Below are 21,425 nucleotides of genomic sequence, written 5' to 3'. Positions count from 1 at the left end.
GTAGGTTGCAGATTAGGAAGCTTTTCTTGATTTTACTTATTATTCTCGGTTCAGTATGTGTTTATCTATGAATTTTCCTTAGTTAATAAATTTGTTTTAGTACCTATTAATTTTAAAAATGAGTGAAATCTAATTAAATTTTGATTTCATGTTTATTATTGAAAATTTGAATTTTTTAAATTTTATTATTTTCAAATTTTCAATGTTAAGCAACTCATCCCATATAAATTTCATCTTGATTCTATCTTTGACAAATCTTACGAAATATGATAGAATTATTATAGTTTTTGTTAATTTCATTTATATGTATTAAATTATACGAAACAAATATATTTTAACGGATAAATATAAAATCATTTATACCTTGTTTATTAGAGAAAATATTTATATATTTAACACATGAATTTTTTGTAGGTTTAATTTACCGACATTAGTAATTAATACAAAAATTCGTTAATAAACAGAATATTTATACAATATTTGTTTATTAAGCTAAATAAATTAGTATGGACAATTTTTTTATGTTCATTTAATTAACAAACGAACACGAAAAATATGTGTTAGGCTCATTTATGTTCACGAATGAACTCGATTATCTATTTTTTTTACATTTTAAATATTGATGAAGATAGAGATTAAATTGAATATGGGGTGAATTTTTGTGTTCAAATTGTGAAGCCTATGAAGCTTAGGGACTAGTAATATAATTTTATCATTTTTCTCTGATATGTAAATAAAAAGGTAAAAAGAGGGTGTACAATGAACATATTAGCGATTGTTAAAGGAGTATGTTTGTGAATATTAAACGATTATACTCGTAAACTTTAAATAAACCAAACATGAATATCTTTAAAAATAAATAAATGAATACGATATTAAAATTATTAAATGAATATAAATTAAATACGAACACCTTAAAAACAAACAAACGAATATAAATAAAAATTTTATTCATTCGAACTCAATTCATTTACATCTTTATACCTAATATAATATATATTATAAATGTCCCATGGACGATAAATCAAAGAATGGACCGTAGTTTACTTTTATTTTCTATATCTTGTAAAAGATTAATAACAACAAGTATTACCGGAAGAAAACTGAAACAATTTAGGATGTGTATTTGGTTGGGGGAATGTGAGATTCACATGAGAATGGAATCCACATTCCCTCGTTTAGTTGGTCGGGAATGTCATTCCTGGTAATCTTACATTACCAATAGTGGATTTTTTAGGTATATTACCGGAAATGTCATACCTCCCTTTCCTTAGGTATTGTTGGATTATCGGTATTTTAGACTAAAATACCCTTAGAAAAATTTTCTTTCAAAAATATCCTCATTCTGTCATTGAATAATAAAAAGAGAAAATAACCTCAGTGACTAAAAATGCCTTATAATATACGATTTTAACCAACTTTTTTTGGATTTGCCAAAATGACAAACTAAATCGTAATGCGATCGATAATTCGCAACGCGATCTCCGGTATCACAAATCAGTTTCCAAATTTGCAACGCGAACTTCGACTATCGCAACGCGAACTTGGACTATCGCAATGCGATTTACATATTCGCATTGCGATAGTCGAAGTTCGCGTTGCGATTTTCCAAATTCGTTGCGATAGTCGAAGTTCGCGTTGCGATTTATTCCAAATTCGTTGCGATAGTCGAAGTTCGCGTTGCGATTTTCCAAATTCGTTGTGATAGTCAAAGTTCGCGTTGCGATTTTCCAAATTCGTTGCGATAATCGAAGTTCGCGTTGCGATTTATTCCAAATTCGTTGCGATAGTCCAAAATCGCAACGACTGGTGGTATTGCAGTTGTTTCTTAAGAATTTTCTCTAAAAAGATAGTATTCGCGCGGACGTGTCGAAGACACGTATTACCATGACCACGACCACGACCCGAGACAAGACGAGACGGACAGCGGCGGCGCGCGAGAGTCCCCCTTGTTCTCTATCACTCAATAAGGAAGTGGGAAAACCAAGCCTTAAATACCATTCCCAATAGTGTTTCCAATACTATGTGGGATTGAGCATTACCAACACTTGTTTCCAATACAATGTGATTATTCAGGAAACAATTAACAATCATGCACCTTAAAACAACTGAATCAGCAACCAATTGCATTAGTATTATACGATTAAATATGTCATAATTAAAAGTCAATCTACAATCAATCGCGATTATTGCAATTTTAAGCAAAACATTCAAAAATAATATCACTATTTAAGGCTCAATCCCACATAGTATTGGGAACAAGTGTTGGTAATGCTCAATCCCACATAGTATTGGAAACACTATTGGGAATGGTATTTAAGGCTTGGCTTTCCACTTCCTTGTTGAGTGATAGAGAACAAGGGGAACTCTCTCGCGCCGCCGCCGTCGTCTCGTCTCGTGGTCGGGGTCGTGGTCGTGGTCGTGGTAATACGTGTCTTCGACACGTCCGCACGAATACTATATTTTTAGAGAAAATTCTTAAGAAACAAATGCAATACCACCAGTCGTTGCGATTTTGGACTATCGCAACGAATTTGGAATAAATCGCAACGCGAACTTTGACTATCGCAACGAACTTGGAATAAATCACAAAGCGAACTTCGACTATCGCAACGAATTTGGAATAAATCGCAACGCGAACTTCGACTATCGCAACGAATTTGGAAAATCGCAACGCGAACTTCGACTACCGCAACGCGAACTTGGACTATCGCAATGCGAATATGTAAATCCCAATGCGATAGTCGAAGTTCGCGTTGCGAATCTGGAAACTGATTTACTATACCAGAGATCGCGTTGCGAATTATCGATCGCATTGCGATTTAGTTGGTCATTTTGGCAAATCCAAAAAAAGTTGGTTAAAATCGTATATTATAAGACATTTTTGGTCACTGGGGTTATTTTCTCTAATAAAAATTATACGAAGGTTAAATTATAAATTTATCCTTAAACTATTTTAGATTTACAAAAAAAATCTATAATTAAAATTTTATATGAAGTTCAGAGATTAAAATAAAATTTTATCATTTCATTAAACTTTTTATATTTTCAATTTTGTAAAAAAAATATACAAATTTTATGAATTTAAATATTTTTAAAGAAAATATATAAATATTTCTCAACTTGTTAAAAAGTCAAATATATAATAAGGAAAAATTAGTCAATTATATATTCCAATAATATTTTATTCCTTTAACCAAACACGATAATCTTACATTCCTGCTAAATCAACCAAACACAAAATACAACATTCCCAATAATCCTATTCTCTGGTAATCTTTTATTCTCACTGATAATCTTATATTCCGTAAACCAAAATCACCCTTATAGGATAGGGATGAGAACCTTTATTTATTTTTGGTCAGAAATTGGGTGTGAACGGATTTAAAGAAAAAATTGCATTAAAGGGGACAAAGAACAAATTCCAGCACATTGCACAAGAGAAAAACTTCTTTTTACTCCTTTCATTTGTATAATATTAATATATTAATATTTACACGTCATTGATGGTCCTGTCTTTTTAGGGATGGATATGGATTGAGTTAGGTTAGGTTTTTGGTTCACCTGATCCGAGAATAAGAAGTCCTCCACTCGAGACCTGACTTAACCAAAATAAGTTTTCACTCGACTCGAATCCGACCCGATATAACTTAAAAACCCGACCCGACTTAAAATAATAATAAAATTTATTTTTATTCAATAAAAAAGTGACTTAATTGAAAAAAATAATATATAGAGGGATATCATTATAATTATTCCTAAATATTTAAAGTAAAATTATATATTTTTTCAGGTCTGATCGGATCAGAGATTTTTCACCCTAAACCCGAACTCGACCCTACCCGAATATCACATTTAAAAAAACCGACCCGACCCAACCTCAAATTTTTAAAAAAAATCCTACCTAATCGGATTGGGTCGAAACCCGTCGAACTCGCTCAAATTAATTAACTTAAAATTAATATGTTCAATGGTTTAATTTACTGAATGTGTTTGATTATTTATAAATATAAATTATTTAATAATATTTTCCAAATAATATTAAAATGATAGAGTAAATAATGATTTATAATATATAATATTTTATTTATATTATTTTAAGTATATCATTCTTTAAAATTTATATTTATCAGATAATTTGTTTATATTCAATATTTAATTTTAGTAAAGTTCAAACGAAATTTAAAATTGAAGTTAACACTTAATTTTTTAATATTTAATAATTAATACTTAACTTTTTAAAATTATCAAACAGTTATTGAATGTAACAAAAAAAATTTCTATTTGTAAAAATTCAAGGAATAGCATAATGTTAAAAAATGAAACGAACTAAAATAAAATTTATTTAAAAAAATCATTGAGCGATGAATATACTTTTATCAATCACTTTTCATATTTTTTTTCATAAAATATTATATCAATAATTTTTTTGTCCTCCTAATTCTAAAGATTTATCTTAATTAATACGAATCGATTCGTGTCGCACAAATGATTTTTGTGGGCGAGTCTCCCAATAGAGATTTTTATTCTAACTCGAGGCCTTACTTAAACGATATCAAGTTACTTACCACTTGAATCAACCTCTATTAAAATATTAAACATATTTATTAATTTGATTTTTAACAGATGGGCATACATCCAATTATTAGGACTAATCTAAACTTTTAAAAAGTAAAATTTGACAATAAAAATGTGAAATTTCAAACTATGAGATCAATGATCCATAAATAAAAAACAAGACTAAAAATTCGATTCGATTTTCTTTTATCTTCTAGGATAGAAAAAATCACCAAAGAAGATTTGCAATCGGGGGACTAGATCAACGGCGAAAAACTCCATTTCGATTTTCTTTCTGGCTTCCAGCCTGTCAACATACATACGATTGCAGTCTAATTGCCCAAATAAAATTATATTAATTCATAAAGAAAAAGAAAAAGAGGGCGTGAGTTACAAATTGAACACGCAACTTTACTGGAACTAAACCCGGACGTGTTCACCGTCAAAAAAGCGGATTTGATAGCCGGCGATAAGTCCGGTCACTTTTGTAAATTTATTTTCTTTCAAAAGGTTACTTCGTTCTGGTTGGGACTCCTTCGTCAAGGAGGAGAAATCGGCGTCTTCCACATTCCGATCCGTATTTCCCCATTTTTCTCTTCAATTGATCAAAATTTCCCCCTTTCTACTCATCATCAGAAGCTTTGTAAGTTCATTCAATATGATCGTTTTGATTCTCTTTCTCTGTGGATTGATTGATTGGTCTATTTAATTTAATTTATTCTTGGTTTTGGTTATGTTGTTTGTTGATTCGTAACTTTTGTGTTCTAAGTTTTTTTATTACTGTTTTTTGCTTGGCTGCAGACTGTAAACTGAACATGGATTTGGTTGCCAGTTGCAAGGTATTTAACTTTGAGAAAATCGTCTCAGTGACCAAAAATACCTTATAATATACGATTTTAATCAACTTTTTTTGGATTTGCCAAATGACCAATAAAATCGCAACGCGATATCAAAATCGCAACGCGATTTAGAAAATCGCAACGTTAAAAAAAAAATCGCAACGGTCAAAAGAAAATCGCAACGCGAGCTTCCAAGTTCGCAACGCGATTTAGAAGAAAATCGCAATGCGATTGATTGAATCGCAATGCGATTTATAGAATCGCAATGCGATTTATAGAATCGCAATGCGATTGAGAGAGTCGCAACGCGATTTAGAAGAAAATCGCAATGCGACTGAGAGAATCGCAATGCGACTGAGAGAATCGCAATGCGATTGAGAGAATCGCAACGCGATTTAGAAAATCGCAACGTTAAAAAGAAAATCGCAACGGTCAAAAGAATAGTTAAAAAAAATTTGTTTCTTAAGAATTTTCTCTAAAAAGATAGTATCCGCGCGGACGTGTCGAAGACACGTATTACCACGACCACGACCCGACCCGACCCGACCCGAGACGAGACGGCGGCGGCGGCGGCGCGCGAGAGTCCCCCTTGTCCTCTTTCACTCAACAAGGAAGTGCAAAATACAAGCCTTAAATATAATTCCCAATAGTGTTTCCAATACTATGTGGGATTGAGCATTACCAACACTTGTTCCCAATATCATTATTCTTCATAAGTTATCATCCATTACAATATGAATTATCGATAATAAATTAATTCATTTTAATAAGTATTTAAAATTATAACTTGATAAATACATGAAATAATTCTATTATTAAATAAAAAATATATTTTTTATATTAAAATTATTGAGATAGATATTTACTATAAAAGTAAAAGATTTTTTTTTCACGTACAACCTCTATGTGAATTAGTTTCACAATAAAGTATCGGTTATGCATTGGATTCTTTCGTATTAGATGGTCTTTAATAAGATCATCATCATCATTCTTTTGTTCAACAATACCATATATTAATGAGGTATATTGGTTCATTAACACGACTAATTCATATTGTAATGGATGATAACTTATGAAGAATAATGATATTTGGAACAAGTGTTGGTAATGCTCAATCCCACATAGTATTGGAAATACTATTGGGAATGGTATTTAAGGCTTGTATTTTGCACTTCCTTGTTGAGTGAAAGAGGACAAGGGGGACTCTCGCGCGCCGCCGCCGCCGTCTCGTCTCGGGTCGGGTCGGGTCGGGTCGTGGTCGTGGTCGTGGTCGTGGTCGTGGTAATACGTGTCTTTGACACGTCCGCGCGGATACTATCTTTTTAGAGAAAATTCTTAAGAAACAAAATTTTTTTAACTATTCTTTTGACCGTTGCGATTTTCTTTTTAACGTTGCGATTTTCTAAATCGCGTTGCGATTCTCTCAGTCGCATTGCGATTCTCTCAGTCGCATTGCGATTCTCTCAGTCGCATTGCGAATCTCTCAGTCGCATTGCGATTCTCTTCTAAATCGCGTTGCGACTCTCTCAATCGCATTGCGATTCAATCAATCGCATTGCGATTTTCTTCTAAATCGCGTTGCGAACTTGGAAGCTCGCGTTGCGATTTTCTTTTGACCGTTGCGATTTTCTTTTTAACGTTGCGATTTTCTAAATCGCGTTGCGATTTTGATATCGCGTTGCGATTTTATTGGTCATTTTGGCAAATCCAAAAAAAATTGGTTAAAATCGTATATTATAAGGTATTTTTGGTCACTGAGGCGATTTTCTCTTTAACTTTTTATCTTTATGTAAATGTTTTTTTGTTTACTGTTTTGAGTACTCATGGAGTTTTTTTACATACGACTTAACTCTTGAAAAATGTCCGCGGAGAGAACATTTTTGTATGCCTTTTTGGGGATTTCTTTACCAAATTTAATAAACTAGGTCAACTATTGTCCGTGATCTTACTTTTGTTTTGCACCCTAATTTTTATTGTTGGGCTGCTGGTAATTGTATAAGGAAATCTCCTCTTATGCAACACATGATACGGCTTAGGTGGATTTGTGAACCTAGTTTTGAGTTTCCAAGTAAGTTAAGCTTACTATGTAAGCATTCGTTGGTTTCAGCTTCTTTTTCTTGGTGAAATCTGCATTAGTTGTGAACACGGGAGTGCTTAGTTTAGTGTCAGTCGGCTTTTCTATCTCTATTTTATGCAGCCACTTAAATCATGGGATATATATATATATATATATATATATTTACCATTTTAGTCTCTTTAGCTCTATTTTTTAGTAGATAAAGTGGTATGTTTCTAGTTGCTAGTTGCTATGATTGATGCCAACTTTTTGATGTTTTTCCACCTATTTATTTGTTGAGAGCTTATTCAAAATGATAATGCCTTTGTAGGATAAGTTGGCATATTTCCGAATAAAAGAACTCAAGGATGTCCTCACTCAATTGGGTCTCTCAAAGCAGGGGAAGAAGCAGGTTGGTAGCTATAGATGATGCATTTTAGTTTGCTTTCAGTTATCTGCATTTTTATTACAACTTGCACCTTCATGGTGTGGGATTATTTTTTTACCTTTGTATAATTTCATTTTAGGACCTTGTTGAGAGGATATTAGGCGCCCTTTCTAATGAACAAGGTAAAAATTTCTTCTGCATCTCTCTTTTTTAAATTGACAATATATAATTACCATAGTTATTTCTTGGGCTACTTTGTCTTTCAATCATTTTTTATTTCTGGTGTCACTCTACTAGCCTGAGGCGCAGTTTGTTAGAGTGCTAATATTTAGCTGTTGATATACTTGTGTCTGCAGCATACTCAGAGTTATATTGTCAGACATTGAATATATATATATATATATATATATATATATATATATATATATATATATATATTGTTAGAATGCTGTACAGTGTTATGAGTTTTAGCAGTTGGTAGAATTAATATATTAGTCATTCTTTTAATGGAGGAAAGCAATTGTGAAGCTGTTTTCCCACCTGATTCCAATGTGGATTTGCTGGATTCTAGATATGCAGTACTTAACCATTTTATTCATTAATTTCATTATGATATGATTTGCTGGTGCTTAATGGTACTCTAAACTTTTAACTTCATTATTAGTGTTTTATTAGTGCAGTGTTTAGGTGAGGGAGGGAGGGAAGGGGTTGCATTCAAGTATGTTGTCAGTATAATAATACTATTTCCTGAATTTTATTGTCATTAGATTCTAGATAATTCAAACTTGGCCCTTATAATTCTGTATAATATGTTCAGACACCGAGTATAATAATGTTGGATTTGTTCTTTCCCAGTTGCGAAGATGTGGGCAAAGAGGGCTCTTGTGGGGAAGGAAGATGTGGCAAAACTTGTTGATGACATATACAGGTTTACTTTACATTTATGATTTAGCTCTGCTGAAGGTTTTGATGGAAACACTTCCGTGGAATTAATTTTTCCTCTCTTTTTTTCCATGCGCAAAAGTTATGACTCACCATTGAGATAAGATGATGCTAGTGTATCTATTTATCCATTTAAAGATTATTCTATGCTTTGCATTTACTTTTATTTCCTCTCTAAAGTATCTATATTTTAATTTCTTAAGTGTATTTCGTGTCTTCAGGAAGATGCAGGTTTCTGGAGCCACTGAATTGGAATCAAAGGGAGAGGGCATGTCAGACAGCAGTAATGTTAAAGTTAAAGGGGAAATAGATGAACCTTTTAAATTAGATATGAAAGTTCGTTGTCCTTGTGGAAGTTCATTGGAGACTGAGAACATTATCAGGGTGATGATAACTTATTGTTCTTTGCCTCGGTATTTTATTTTTATGATGATTGATATCGCATGTGTGTGATTGAAGTGTTGGGTGGCTCTAGCTTTTTTAAGTGTCAATGTCATGTAGCTTTATTTATTCCTCTTTACTTCAAGTTGGCTTTGTGGTTGACTCGAGATGATATCATGTGAATTATTTTCAGAATACTTCTATTTTTTTGGGTATGATCTTATGGTAGTGATTTTCATTCCTCGATTTGTACTCTTTGATGCAAAGTTTTCATATTTCTATTTATCTTAATGAGTCTGGTAAATGTTTAGCTTTGGGGAAACTGTCTAGTAGAAATTATAGATAGATCTCAGGCCATAAAAAGATGGAAATAGTTAGATCAGTTGGCAATGGCATTGCTGGATTTGCTAGGAAACCCTGATTTAAATAGGAGTGTATAGATTCAGACACATTAAATTTCTACTAGATTTTCTTTACCTTAAGAGTCTTGTGGAGCAATTCGCTTCCTATAACAAGTAGATATCTTTTTCAGTTGCCTTCTGCAACAATAGGTATCATATGAATCCTTGTTTTGGAAAATGATAAAGCATCTGATTCGGTGCATTTGAATTGCCTTGACAACATATCCCTTATTTAATGCCAGCCTTTCATGCTTGTGTACTTTCATATGAACCTTGCACTGATGGAGTTGTATGACCTACACTGCTTTTGAACTTCTTGTTCTAGTGTTGCATTTTTTAAGTTATTATTGTTATTAATGATGTTAAGGAATCATATATTTGTGGTCAAAACATTATTTTTGTTCTTAATTTTGGTTTGCATGATATGCTCTTCCATCTTGAGAAGAGAAGCATGAATTCTGAAGATGCTAGTTTTTGTTATCCACTACAACATTGCTCTTTCTTCTACAATTGAATTTCTGGTTTTTTTTAATTCTTCCTTGTTCTGACAACAGTGTGAAGATCGAAGATGCCAAGTGTGGCAGCATATTGGTTGTGTTGTTATCCCAGAGAAGCCTATGGAGGGAAAACCACCACTTCCTGATTTATTTTATTGTGAGATTTGTCGACTAAGTCGAGCGGATCCGTATGTCTCTCTCTGTTTATTTGTGTTTGCATGTGTGCACATGATTACTTCAAATTGACTGTGAAGCTATTGGCTGGTTTATGGTTTGGTTATAATACTGACATTTGACATCAGATATAGAAATACACCAATATATTATAATTTTTCATATCTAATTGAATGTGTTCTGTATTTATATTCATCATCTTGCAATATTCACATGAAAGAAACTTATGGTGCAATTTGTTTGGATAAAGATTGATTACCGGTTGAACCTTTGTGATAGTCAGAATATAAATTATGATTCAGTACTTGTAAGTATCAACTTGCTTTGGTGCCACCAAGTAGGCAGATGAAAAGAAAAATAGATTAGTATGAGAAAAAGTAGGAAGTATTTTTTTTGGTGCCCGTAAAATGCAATATATTTTTTAAATGATCAAATTAGTTTGAACAAGGAATCAAGTTCCTTTTTGAGGGATAATTTCTTAGTTTTATGATTTATTATTATCATGGTTGTGTACTCTACTCATGGGGTTTGTATATAATATCTCAGTGACGTGATTTAGTTTGTGGTTTTACACATTATTAGTAAAGATTAGGAATTGTGATGGGAAATATATAAAAGAGCCTATGATTTCCTGTTAGGAATTATTTTAAAATCAAAGTACTGCCTGTAGATATAGGATGTTTGAGAAGGTAATAGCTCTACCACTGAATGAGCATTATATAGTATTTTAATGCTAACTGGATTATATATTTTTTCTATAGCAACCTTTACAGCATGTACCGGTACTTTTTATTCGCATTGTACTTCGTATGCTTATATGGATGCATTTAGTGACTCTTTTACTAGACATAAGTTAATGGGATCTCAAATTTTGTTCAATATGTTAGACCTTGATACTAATTGAAAACTTTATGTTGCATTATTTTAATTCAAGATGTCTTTCACAATTGCAGTTTTTTGCTTTCTATTGCGCATCCTTTATATCCAGTGAAGTTGGCTATTTCAAGTATCCCAACTGATGGGTGAGTGAACTATATGGGAAATAGTAAATTCTTTCTTCTCCCATAAACAACCAGTTCATTTATATTAACACTGTGTGCTTAACATTTGATGCTAAGTGACTTTTCCCTTATTAGTTTAGTAATTCAGATCCACCATTTTACAGTACAAATCCAATGCAAAGTGTGGAGAAAACATTCCAAATTACCAGAGCAGACAAGGACTCATTGACAAAACAAGATTATGATGTCCAGGTTGGCTAGTGTAAAAAATTGTAAGAGTTTGATGGTATTGTTTTGGTTATCTATCTTGATGTTTTTGTTCCTCGTCTTGTCAAATAGGCATGGTGCATGCTTCTGAATGACAAAGTTCCATTCAGGATGCAGTGGCCTCAATATGCAGATTTACAGGTCAATGGTATGGTTATTAATTTTTGCTTTTACAGCTTAATTACTAGCTACCGTTTGTTGAACTTCTTGTCACTGAGAAGCATGCTTGGATCTAAGAAAAAGAAGAAAAAAGGATAAGAGCTTGCTTAGTTTTTTTTCCTTATTTTTCTAATTGAAACATTGTTGCTGACATTTAGGCCTTGAGTATTTTCTATGCATGTCTCAATTTCGGTATTTTATGTGTAATCAATTTTTTGGGTCTACAAGTGACAATCTTTTTGAACAGGTGTACCTGTTCGTGCTATTAATAGACCCGGCTCGCAGTTGCTTGGAGCTAATGGCCGTGATGATGGTCCAATTGTGAGTTTTTCCCCCTTCTATGGACAAGATGAATTTTGGTTTTACTTCTTATTTTTGATGTATATGGAATAATGTTTTTCATAGAATTAACCTTTACATGTTCAAGAATGTGATTGGTATGGGTGGGGAAGCTGGCCGGCCAGATTATTGCATGTTCTTCACAATCCTGTTAATATTTTTGTCTGTTACGGAACATCAATCCTGTTATTATTGCATGACCCTTTGACTCCTGTGCGGCACGGTGACTGAACATGTTTTAGGGTTCCCAAACCCTAAACTCCAACGGGCTGGATCAGGCCCAGTTTTCGCACTGTTTGGACTATTGGACTGGACCCTGGAACAAAAAAAAATTCTCTAAGCACTTGTTTCATTGTCTGTTCTTTTGTCAGATAACTCCTTTTACTAAAGATGGAATTAATAAGATAACTTTGACTGGATGTGATGCTCGTGTTTTCTGTTTTGGAGTTAGAATTGTTAAACGCCGAACACTTCAACAGGTATGATTACAATTTCAAATATCTATGGTTGGAGATTTACCCTAGAATTTTCATACATTAATATCAAGTCTTAACTTGAGATGAATGATAGTTGAACTACTAACATTGTATTATGTTAGTTGTATAATTTGAAAAGCAAATTCCTCCATTTCTATGCATCTAAAACTTACCTTTCTATATATCTATATTTGGTGTTCTTTGTGTTCATTTCAAATTTCTTGTGGCCTGGCCTAGATAATCAACATGATTCCGAAGGAGACTGATGGTGAACGTTTCGAAGATGCTCTTTCTCGGGTTTGCCGTTGTATTGGTGGTGGAACAGCAGCAGACGATGGTGATAGTGACAGTGATCTAGAAGTCGTTGCTGATTTTTTTGGAGTCAACCTACGTTGCCCTGTGAGTTATAAGTAGTAGTTCACTATCAAGCACCATCTTTCTTATGCTAGGGATATATAATGTTTAATTCATGGGCATCATTCTTGAAATATTTGATTAGTTCATCTTGAAAGCATGCCTAGAAGAGAGATGGTTATTGTGCCTTGTGATATTCATGGATCAAATGCTTCTAGGTAACGTTTTTGTACCAGCGAAGTTGCTATAAAATGTCTATAGCCTAAAGGTGAAGCATCTAAGGTTGTGTGTTTTGTAGCAAATTCTAGCTGAGGCTATAATGTCAAAAAAATGCACTTCATCCTTTATTGAGGTGGTGTTGATATTTATCTTGCTTGTTGCTGTAACGTTGCATGTGTTCCTTTTCAACCATTGGAGCCAATACTATAATAGGCTTGTTTTGGCGAAGTTCATAGACCTATTTGACAGATTTATTAGTCTACATGGATAATATGTGCTGTCATAGTCTTTTGGTTTGTTCCAGAAAGAATTTAACTTTATCATAGCACCATTTGGGTTCCATATATTTATGTGCTTATCCTATGACATGCTTTTTTAATGTTATATTGTTTTTGCTTTGTATAGTGTGTTTATATATACATATCTGTCAACTGTGTATTTATTATTCTAAGCTGAATCTTTATCTTGTAGGAGGGGGTAGTTCTCATACCTCTCCTTGTTTTCTTCTACAATGTTGAGTGTTAATGGATTGGAATAACAATATTTCAGTACTGCACCCTTCTTGGAGTTGCTCTAATTATACTCGACTTTCTTTTTTGTGTTTACCTATGACAGATGAGTGGTTCAAGAATGAAGGTGGCTGGAAGGTTTAAACCCTGTGTTCACATGGGTTGTTTCGATCTTGAAGTTTTTGTGGAACTGAACCAACGTTCTAGAAAGGCAAGCAACTATTATATCATGTTCATTTCCAGTTAATAGTATTTCAGTCTTTTTGACTAGCATTTGTACATGAATGTGATTGCAGTGGCAGTGCCCCATTTGCCTGAAGAACTACACATTGGAGAATGTTATAATTGATCCTTATTTTAATCGCATCACATCCAAGGTGAGTGCCTTGTGGTTCTCTATTTATGTAGATGACATCTGTCTGTTGATGTTGATAAACTGTGATGTAGATGAGAAATTGTGGAGAAGATATCACAGAGATTGAGGTCAAGCCTGATGGTTCTTGGCGTGCAAAGGCTAAAAGTGAAAGTGAACGTAGAGAACTTGGTGATCTTGCACAATGGCACTCTCCTGATGGCACCTTATGCGGATCTGGCAGTGCTGAGGTCAAGCCAAGAGCTGAAACATTGAAGCAGATCAAGCTTGAAGGTGCTTCTGAAGGTCATACAGGTTTGAAACTTGGAATCAGGAAAAATCGCAATGGATTCTGGGAAGTTAGCAAGCCTGAAGATTTGAACACCTCTTATGGTAGTAGATTACAAGAAAGGATTGAACAATATGAGCAAAAAATTATCCCGATGAGCAGCAGTGCTACTGGAAGTGTTAATGGTGAAGATCCCAGTGTAAATCAGGATGGTGGTGGAACTTATGACTTTACAAGCAATGGAATTGAACTTGATTCCCTGCCTCTGAACATAGACTCAACATATGAGTTTGCCGACCGAAATCCAACCGGACCAGCGGGAAATGCAGAAGTTATTGTTCTTAGTGATTCAGATGAAGATAATGAAATATTGATATCTCCTGCTACTGCCTACAAGGATAATCATATTGATGTTGCTGGACTTAATTTTCCAGTTGCTCCTCCTGGAATTTCTCATCAGTATACAGAAGATCCATCTCTCGGGCCTGCTGGTAGCTTGGGTCTTTTTAATCCTAATGATGAATTTGACATGTCTCTATGGCCATTACCTCCAGGAACCCAAGAAGGCTCTGGTTTTCAATTATTTAGTACAGATACTGACGTCTCAGATGCCTTAGTTGGTCTGCAGCATAATTCTCTCATTTGCCCTCCATCAATGAATGGCTATATGATGGCTCCTGAGACAACAATGGGATCTGCAACTATTGTTCCTGGTTCTACCATTGGTCAGACTGATATGGATATGAATGATGGCTTGGTTGACAATACCTTGTTTGGTGGTGAAGACCCCTCTCTCCAGATATTTCTTCCAACCTGTCCTTCAGGTGTATCACAACAGTCAGATATGAGAGATCAAGCTGATGCATCAAATGGCCTTCGTACAGACGATTGGATTTCACTTAGGCTTGGAGGTGGTGCCAGTGAAGGTCATGGGGATTCAGCCACTGTGAATGGATTGAATTCAGGGCAGCAAATTCCTTCTAGAGATGATGCTATGGGTTCTTTGGCCGACACCGGTTAGTTTCCATCTTCTTTTGAAGAGCTCTAGTGCTGTAGCTTATGTTTGAAAGTTTGCATATAACAGCCAGCGAATAGGAAAGGCTTCAAGCTTGTTCTATGAAATTAGGGAACATCTCAATGCCAAAACACTATTTATATAGTTTAATAAAAATCTTTAAACCAAAAATAGTTTTAATACTCGTCTTAGCAACTTCTATACTAAGGTTTTTCTTGGAAGCAAGTGATATGATTAATTCGCAGTATATCTGTTGTAATATTCTTAATACACTGCTTTAGCATTGCCTATCTCAATCTGTTGTTTAATAACTGGCATTACCCACTCCTTCAGCTTCTCTGCTACTTGGCATGAACAACAATAGATCTGAGAAGTCGAGTAGGCAAAGATCAGAGAGCCCTTTCTTATTTCCTCGGCAAAAGCGATCTGTAAGACCGAGATTATATTTTTCTATTGACTCAGATTCTGAGTAATTGGACTAGTTTGCCGGACACTGGCTCTCCTTTGTGAATCATCTTACGAAGAACTGTGGTGATCACTCATGAAGAAAGTCCTGACATTTCAGTTATACGTGAAATGTAAATTTTTAGAAGGAAAGCTGGGTTCAAAACAAACAAAGTTTGCTACAGGGAGGCACTACTACGGTCGAGTTCCGTTTTTTTATTTTATTTTTTGGTTAAATGGTGAGCATGAGGCTTTTTGTACATGTTACCATTGCGCATTCAATGGAGCAGCTCAGTTTTCTAATTTATGCCTTGTAATAGGGTTGTATCCATCTGCGTCACCCATAGTGAATACCCTATTAAATTGTACAGTATGATTTACTCTGGAAAAAAAATTGGGAATTTTCATCAGATGGTTCAAAAGTCCTTTGGATGCAGTTGGGGGGAGGGGGAGGGAAAATTAAAAGATCCACCATTTTGCCTCTGTTTTAAGATGTCAGAATCAAATCGCCTGTACTGTAGGTTGAGACTAAAATTCCAGTTTATTTATAGAGAAGGATATTTTATAAATTGAATCCCTTTTGCCCCGACAAATTTTCCCCAAAAACTGCCGGTAAGCGTTCTTAACTTTCCATTAATGTTTGTATGATCAATATTGGCATGCCAATTTGAGAGAGGTACAATCCGATATGACTGATACCAGATTCAAGACACAAAGCATATGAACTTGATATTCAAGTGGATTATTTCCTCATTTCTGACTTTTAAAAATGACCCAGTAAGAAACAACGCATGGATGACGCAGACATTTTTTATGACTAAAAAGCATCAGACACTCCAATCAACTTCAATTGTCAAACAACAGGATACCAAAAAGGCCACTTTGTAGCTCTCAATAGTATGTTAATCTGACGACAACTACTTAATAGACGGCTTCAGGATTCAATAGCAAAACACTGATCTTCATACCCGTATGACAGGTGGAGAGCAATCTGGCAGCCCAGCTGAGCAAGACTTTGATGCTTCCATTTCACTGCTGCTTCTTCCAAACAGCTTTGAGTGTCATCACTGCCCATTCCTATGCTCATCTTCTTCACTTCTTGTCTGTATAAGTGCATCTTCGATACCACTTCACAAAATTCTCTGCAAACACAAAAAATAATGCACATTGCCACCAAGATGTTGCGTGTGCATTATTGATATCATGCGACAAGCTTGATAGCCGATATAGCAAGGAGAGTGAGACTTATTGCCATGGATCATCTCCAACCACCATTACATCATTCTCACTGTCGGTGTACAGAACTCGCCACCCTTTATCAGGATCGCTTAGAAGACCTTCCATACTGAAAAGACGCTCTAGTTCAGTCGTCAAGTCTTCGGATCCGTAGAGTCAAGTCAAAGTCAGTAGGAGAGTAGTAGGAAGTGAGGGTCAAATTTAACGTTGACCCTAAGATAACTTACTTCGTACAACTCCTCTTACCAGAATTTTGTGAGTTCGGAGTAGGTGATTCTGCAGTCAAGGAGAACCTGAAGAGTTTACATCCGGTCACATTTTCTTTGCAGCAGTCATCCTGTTGGTTCCTCAAATTTCTTTTGAAGCCAGGCCTATTAATATTATGAATTGGCTTATGGTCATTCAGTTTCCAGAGGCCGTCCACAATAACCCCAGGCTTAATTAAGGAAGCATCGAACGACACATTGCCCCTTGGAAGTGTAGATTCATAGGAATACATTGTAGGTTACTGGCCAACTTTATAGGACTTGGTAAAAGGAAAATACATATTTCGAAGGCCTTCAGATGCTAGGGGATAGCAATTGGTGTTGGGTGCTTGATTCATGTTGAAAGAAGTATTTCCAAGATTGGTTTTTGCCCAAACACCAAGGTTCCGATCAGCCTTGTGTGTGAGGGACCTCCATGAGCAAATTTCTTGACCTTGCAAGACCTTCAGAAACCTATTAGATTCTGCAAAGCCTGTGTAAGAAGTGGGGTCAGCCTTTCTAAACTCACTATGATTACTCTTTCCAATTCCTGTTGATGCAAGACTTTGATGTGCCATTGATTGCATCTCAAAATTGAGTGGGCGGTTAACACTATTGCATCCGTTTACGGGTGATACGAAACCTACATTTTCTAGACCTTGCAAGACCTTGGAGGATCTTACCGATTCCTCAATGTCCAAAAATTCAACCCCTCCTGAATAAAAGAACATTTCAAGGACACGTACATTAAAGTATAAAAATAAAACAATGTTACGGTGCTAGTGGAATGACTTGTACCAGTGATAGGGGAGTTCAGTGCAGCAGTCTGCAGACCTGTCTGCAGTTTCTTAACCTCGATGAAGATTGAATGCTCAAGGGTGGAAGAGAAGCAGAAAGATCAGCTTCCCAAGGAGAAACTCTCTACTGGTGATCACTCACAATATCATCATCCCACCTGACCTGTTAAATATCGTAATAAATATTTCTTACTAAAAAGTGCCATGCAATTATCCATTCAATAGCTTTGAATTTTTCTTCTGCCAAGTATTAACACAAAGAACAGGAAAAATAATATTTTCCTTCCTAGTTTTGTTTTATCAATAATTTTTCATTCTGAAAAATAATTTATCACCATGCATCATGTTCAGCATAAAATAGATGCACACATGTAAAGTATGTTGATAAAAAGAACATAGATATTCACTTGCTTAGTTTTGTGATAAAGACTACACTTATGACTAGGGTGTGTCGAACGCGAGTATGTTCAATTTTCTTTTCCAAGATTTTCATGTATTTGGAAGGTCTTTGAGGATCATATCTCTATACCCGAGTTTGGATATGCACAGACACAGGTATGTTAAGAAAAACTAAAACTCGGAGAAACTTAAGACTTCACGAGATAAGCTATACAGTTAAAAGCATTAGTACACAGGCTCCATATTAGGGTTTCACCATTAAGCATCTCCACTTTGAGTTGGGCCATTTATAAGGGTCCAAGTCCCGTATTTCTGTCACTACTCCATTACACCTATAAAACAGCATCAATGTATTATATTCTGAAAATAAAACCATTAAAAGGTAAAAGGGAAAAGAAACAAAGAAAGCAATTGATCTTTTTTATGATCTGCAACTAATTAAACAAGACCTTCTCTCCGGTGGATCATCCATTTCAAATCTCATTTTGAATCTTGTTCCAGTGCACACTGGATTTATGACGCTTTTCACATACTTTTGGAAAGGTATGACAAACTCTGCATGACTGACCCTGCACTTCAGAAAATTGAACGGCCTTACCAATTCATTTCACATCAAATGCCTCACCAGGTCAGTATTTTAAATGGGCTTATAAGCTCTGCAACACAAGAACTTAATCACATTCAAATATGAGATATTGGAAACGAACTTTCAGCATGCTCCTGGAATGCAACTTCCAAGAGCTACTTATATCTAACGTCTAACATTAAGAGATGCTTAGCAATCAGTTTGAAAATAACCTCAATGTTTTCGAATGAACTATTTACTTACTGTAAAGAGGATGTGCATTAAAATTACTAACCTAATAAAGAATACTATAAATTCTAGATTTTGTTAGGTGAATCTTATATTTGGCTTAAATCACTTACCAGCCTTATTTCTTTTCTTTATTTATTTTGGCCAAATGCTAGCCACTGCCTCGACCTCGAAGGAAACAGACACTTACCTTGGACTGTAGAAGACATGAAACATGGTTTTGGTAGATACTGCATTAGTCACCGGAGACAGAACATTTGGATATGAATTCTGTTCTGAAATAACCAAATCAGGAAGACCGTTTCTTGGTTGAACAGCTCTTCTGATTCCCAACCTCAGCTCCCCATCTTCACCCCTACAATGTTGAGAATAGATCAGCGAACTTCAAACAACTAGGCCATGGGAAGACATGGCAGAGCACTCCCATTATATTCCCTGTGTAAATGGATATATATGATTCTCGAGTATCATAATGTATTCCAGTCTATGATAGCTGTACTATTTGAATGAGGAATCCAACTTCCTTTTATAAATTTTCCTTTTTTTACCAATATCTTACAATCAATATGGTGTTGTGCTCTCCAAACTGTTTCATATGCATCATTTGATATATTTATCGATAAAACTATACATACCTCAGAAAGAGTACTGCATCCCCAGCAATAAGATTCTTTTGACTTGCGAAAATACTCCAACGGGTAGTAAGGAGATGTCGCCTCGGTTGACCTGAAAATAATAATCATTAACAGAACATTCTAAATAATATCAGAAATGACAAACTCTCTGCTACAGTTACCCCCATATATACGGCGAAACCTCCACTCAACTCCATGGAGGTCTTTGGCAACAAGCTCTTGTGAGGGCCTTGTCTGTTTATAATCCTGAAATTAAGGCAAACATCATTATATCTACAAGAGGTTACTAGGATAAATAAATAAATAAATAGCAAGGTGAATATCACATGAGGGATTATAAGTATAAAATCGCACCAGCCGAGGAAAACAGTCTTCGGCAGCTCTACGAGGAACAGAAAATCCTCCATGGGTGCTAGTGTCAGAAGCTGTTAATGTCTTGCAAAACACGTGAGGGGTTGGTTTCGACGGCTGTCCATCGGCGTCGTCCTCCACACCTAGCTTATCCGACTGCTTGTCCTCCAAATTAGGCCCTCCCAACTGCAGAAAATCCCAAACTGGAAATCCCCAAAACTATATTTATGCTGACAGGAATTCATTCATCCAATAAAATGCTAAACAAATAGCACTGTGAAACCCTATTTCCTCATAAAACTAATACCAAAGAGATCACAAATTATCTTAAAGAACAAACAAGTAAACAACATCCAAATATTCTAAACCATTAATGTAAACAACTGAATCAGATATGGTTTAAGTTAAGAATTATAATACCTCCCGTTGAGGAAGTAAGGTGACCTGCGTATACACTTCATCATTCTCCTTATAGGCCTTAATGATAGAACAAAAGGAGACATCAAAATAATCAATCAAATTTGGAGGAAAAGTAAAGTCATAATTAGGAAGAATGCAAAGACACACTTCAATGTAGAAAAGAAGAAAATTTGAGTTACTTACTAGAAGCTGGACATTCATCACTTTGCAAAAGATCTGGGGAATAAGATCAAAGGCTTTGAAGGGTGAGAAAGTAGAGGCAACTAGGCAAGGGCAAGTTGTTCCAAGTGACCTTTAGTGAAATAAACAACAACATTTCCCTTTTGAAGAAGTGAAGTGAGAGGACCAGCACAAGCATGCCAAAGCTCCAAATAAGTGGTAGATGAACAAGGAGCAGGTGAACCTGAGCTTGAAGAACATGGGGATGTTGATGAAGATGAAGAAGACAAACAGTAAATATAAGCACTAGCTTTTTCACAGCCCCCATTGCAAAGTACAGTCTTCTCCACCTCATCCACTGCATGGTTCAGATCAATTTCCATGAACAACCCAAATTTTACTTATTCTTTCCTCCTCAGTGCAAGTACAAACCAACCACCTCCTCCAGTAAAAAAATAACTGGAAAAATTATAGAAAAAAGATTAGGATGCGAGTAATTAAAGACAAAGGTACCCCAGAAAGATGAAAAGACTATATATGAAATGAAGTTAAATCATTGCCGAGAATGTTTTTAAGGAACGCCAGCAAAGCTAAACATGAGAAGAATGAAAGAAGATGAACAATGGAAAAAGAAGAAGAATGTGGATAGAGAAAGAAGGAAAAAGGGTGTCAAATAATAACGAGAAGGAATACAAAGGCATGATTCCAGT

At 35.0% G+C, this 21,425-nt stretch overlaps 1 protein-coding gene and 1 pseudogene across 1 annotated transcript; one reads left to right on the top strand and one right to left on the bottom strand.

The window, feature by feature from the left end:
- The first annotated feature begins 4,938 nt into the window (after positions 1 to 4,938).
- Positions 4,939 to 15,984, top strand: LOC120211528 (E3 SUMO-protein ligase SIZ1-like). The gene is made up of 17 exons (XM_039210051.1): positions 4,939 to 5,200; positions 5,359 to 5,396; positions 7,784 to 7,864; positions 7,980 to 8,022; positions 8,696 to 8,768; positions 9,004 to 9,166; positions 10,119 to 10,249; positions 11,189 to 11,257; positions 11,401 to 11,488; positions 11,576 to 11,651; positions 11,910 to 11,983; positions 12,373 to 12,480; positions 12,715 to 12,876; positions 13,666 to 13,770; positions 13,856 to 13,936; positions 14,007 to 15,216; positions 15,549 to 15,984. Exons 2-17 carry the CDS (start codon positions 5,373 to 5,375, stop codon positions 15,686 to 15,688), a joined length of 2,628 nt encoding a protein of 875 aa, XP_039065982.1. The 5' UTR covers positions 4,939 to 5,200; positions 5,359 to 5,372; the 3' UTR covers positions 15,689 to 15,984.
- A 637-nt stretch (positions 15,985 to 16,621) lies between these two features.
- LOC120211539 lies at positions 16,622 to 21,238 on the bottom strand (annotated as a pseudogene).
- Positions 21,239 to 21,425: the final 187 nt, after the last annotated feature.

Source organism: Hibiscus syriacus, unplaced genomic scaffold, assembly GCF_006381635.1.
Source record: "Hibiscus syriacus cultivar Baekdansim isolate YM2019G1 unplaced genomic scaffold, ASM638163v2 tig00000715_pilon, whole genome shotgun sequence".
Lineage (NCBI taxonomy): Eukaryota > Viridiplantae > Streptophyta > Magnoliopsida > Malvales > Malvaceae > Hibiscus > Hibiscus syriacus.
The sequence above is the reverse complement of the archived record's forward strand: the minus strand, read 5'-3'. Positions and strand labels throughout refer to the sequence as shown.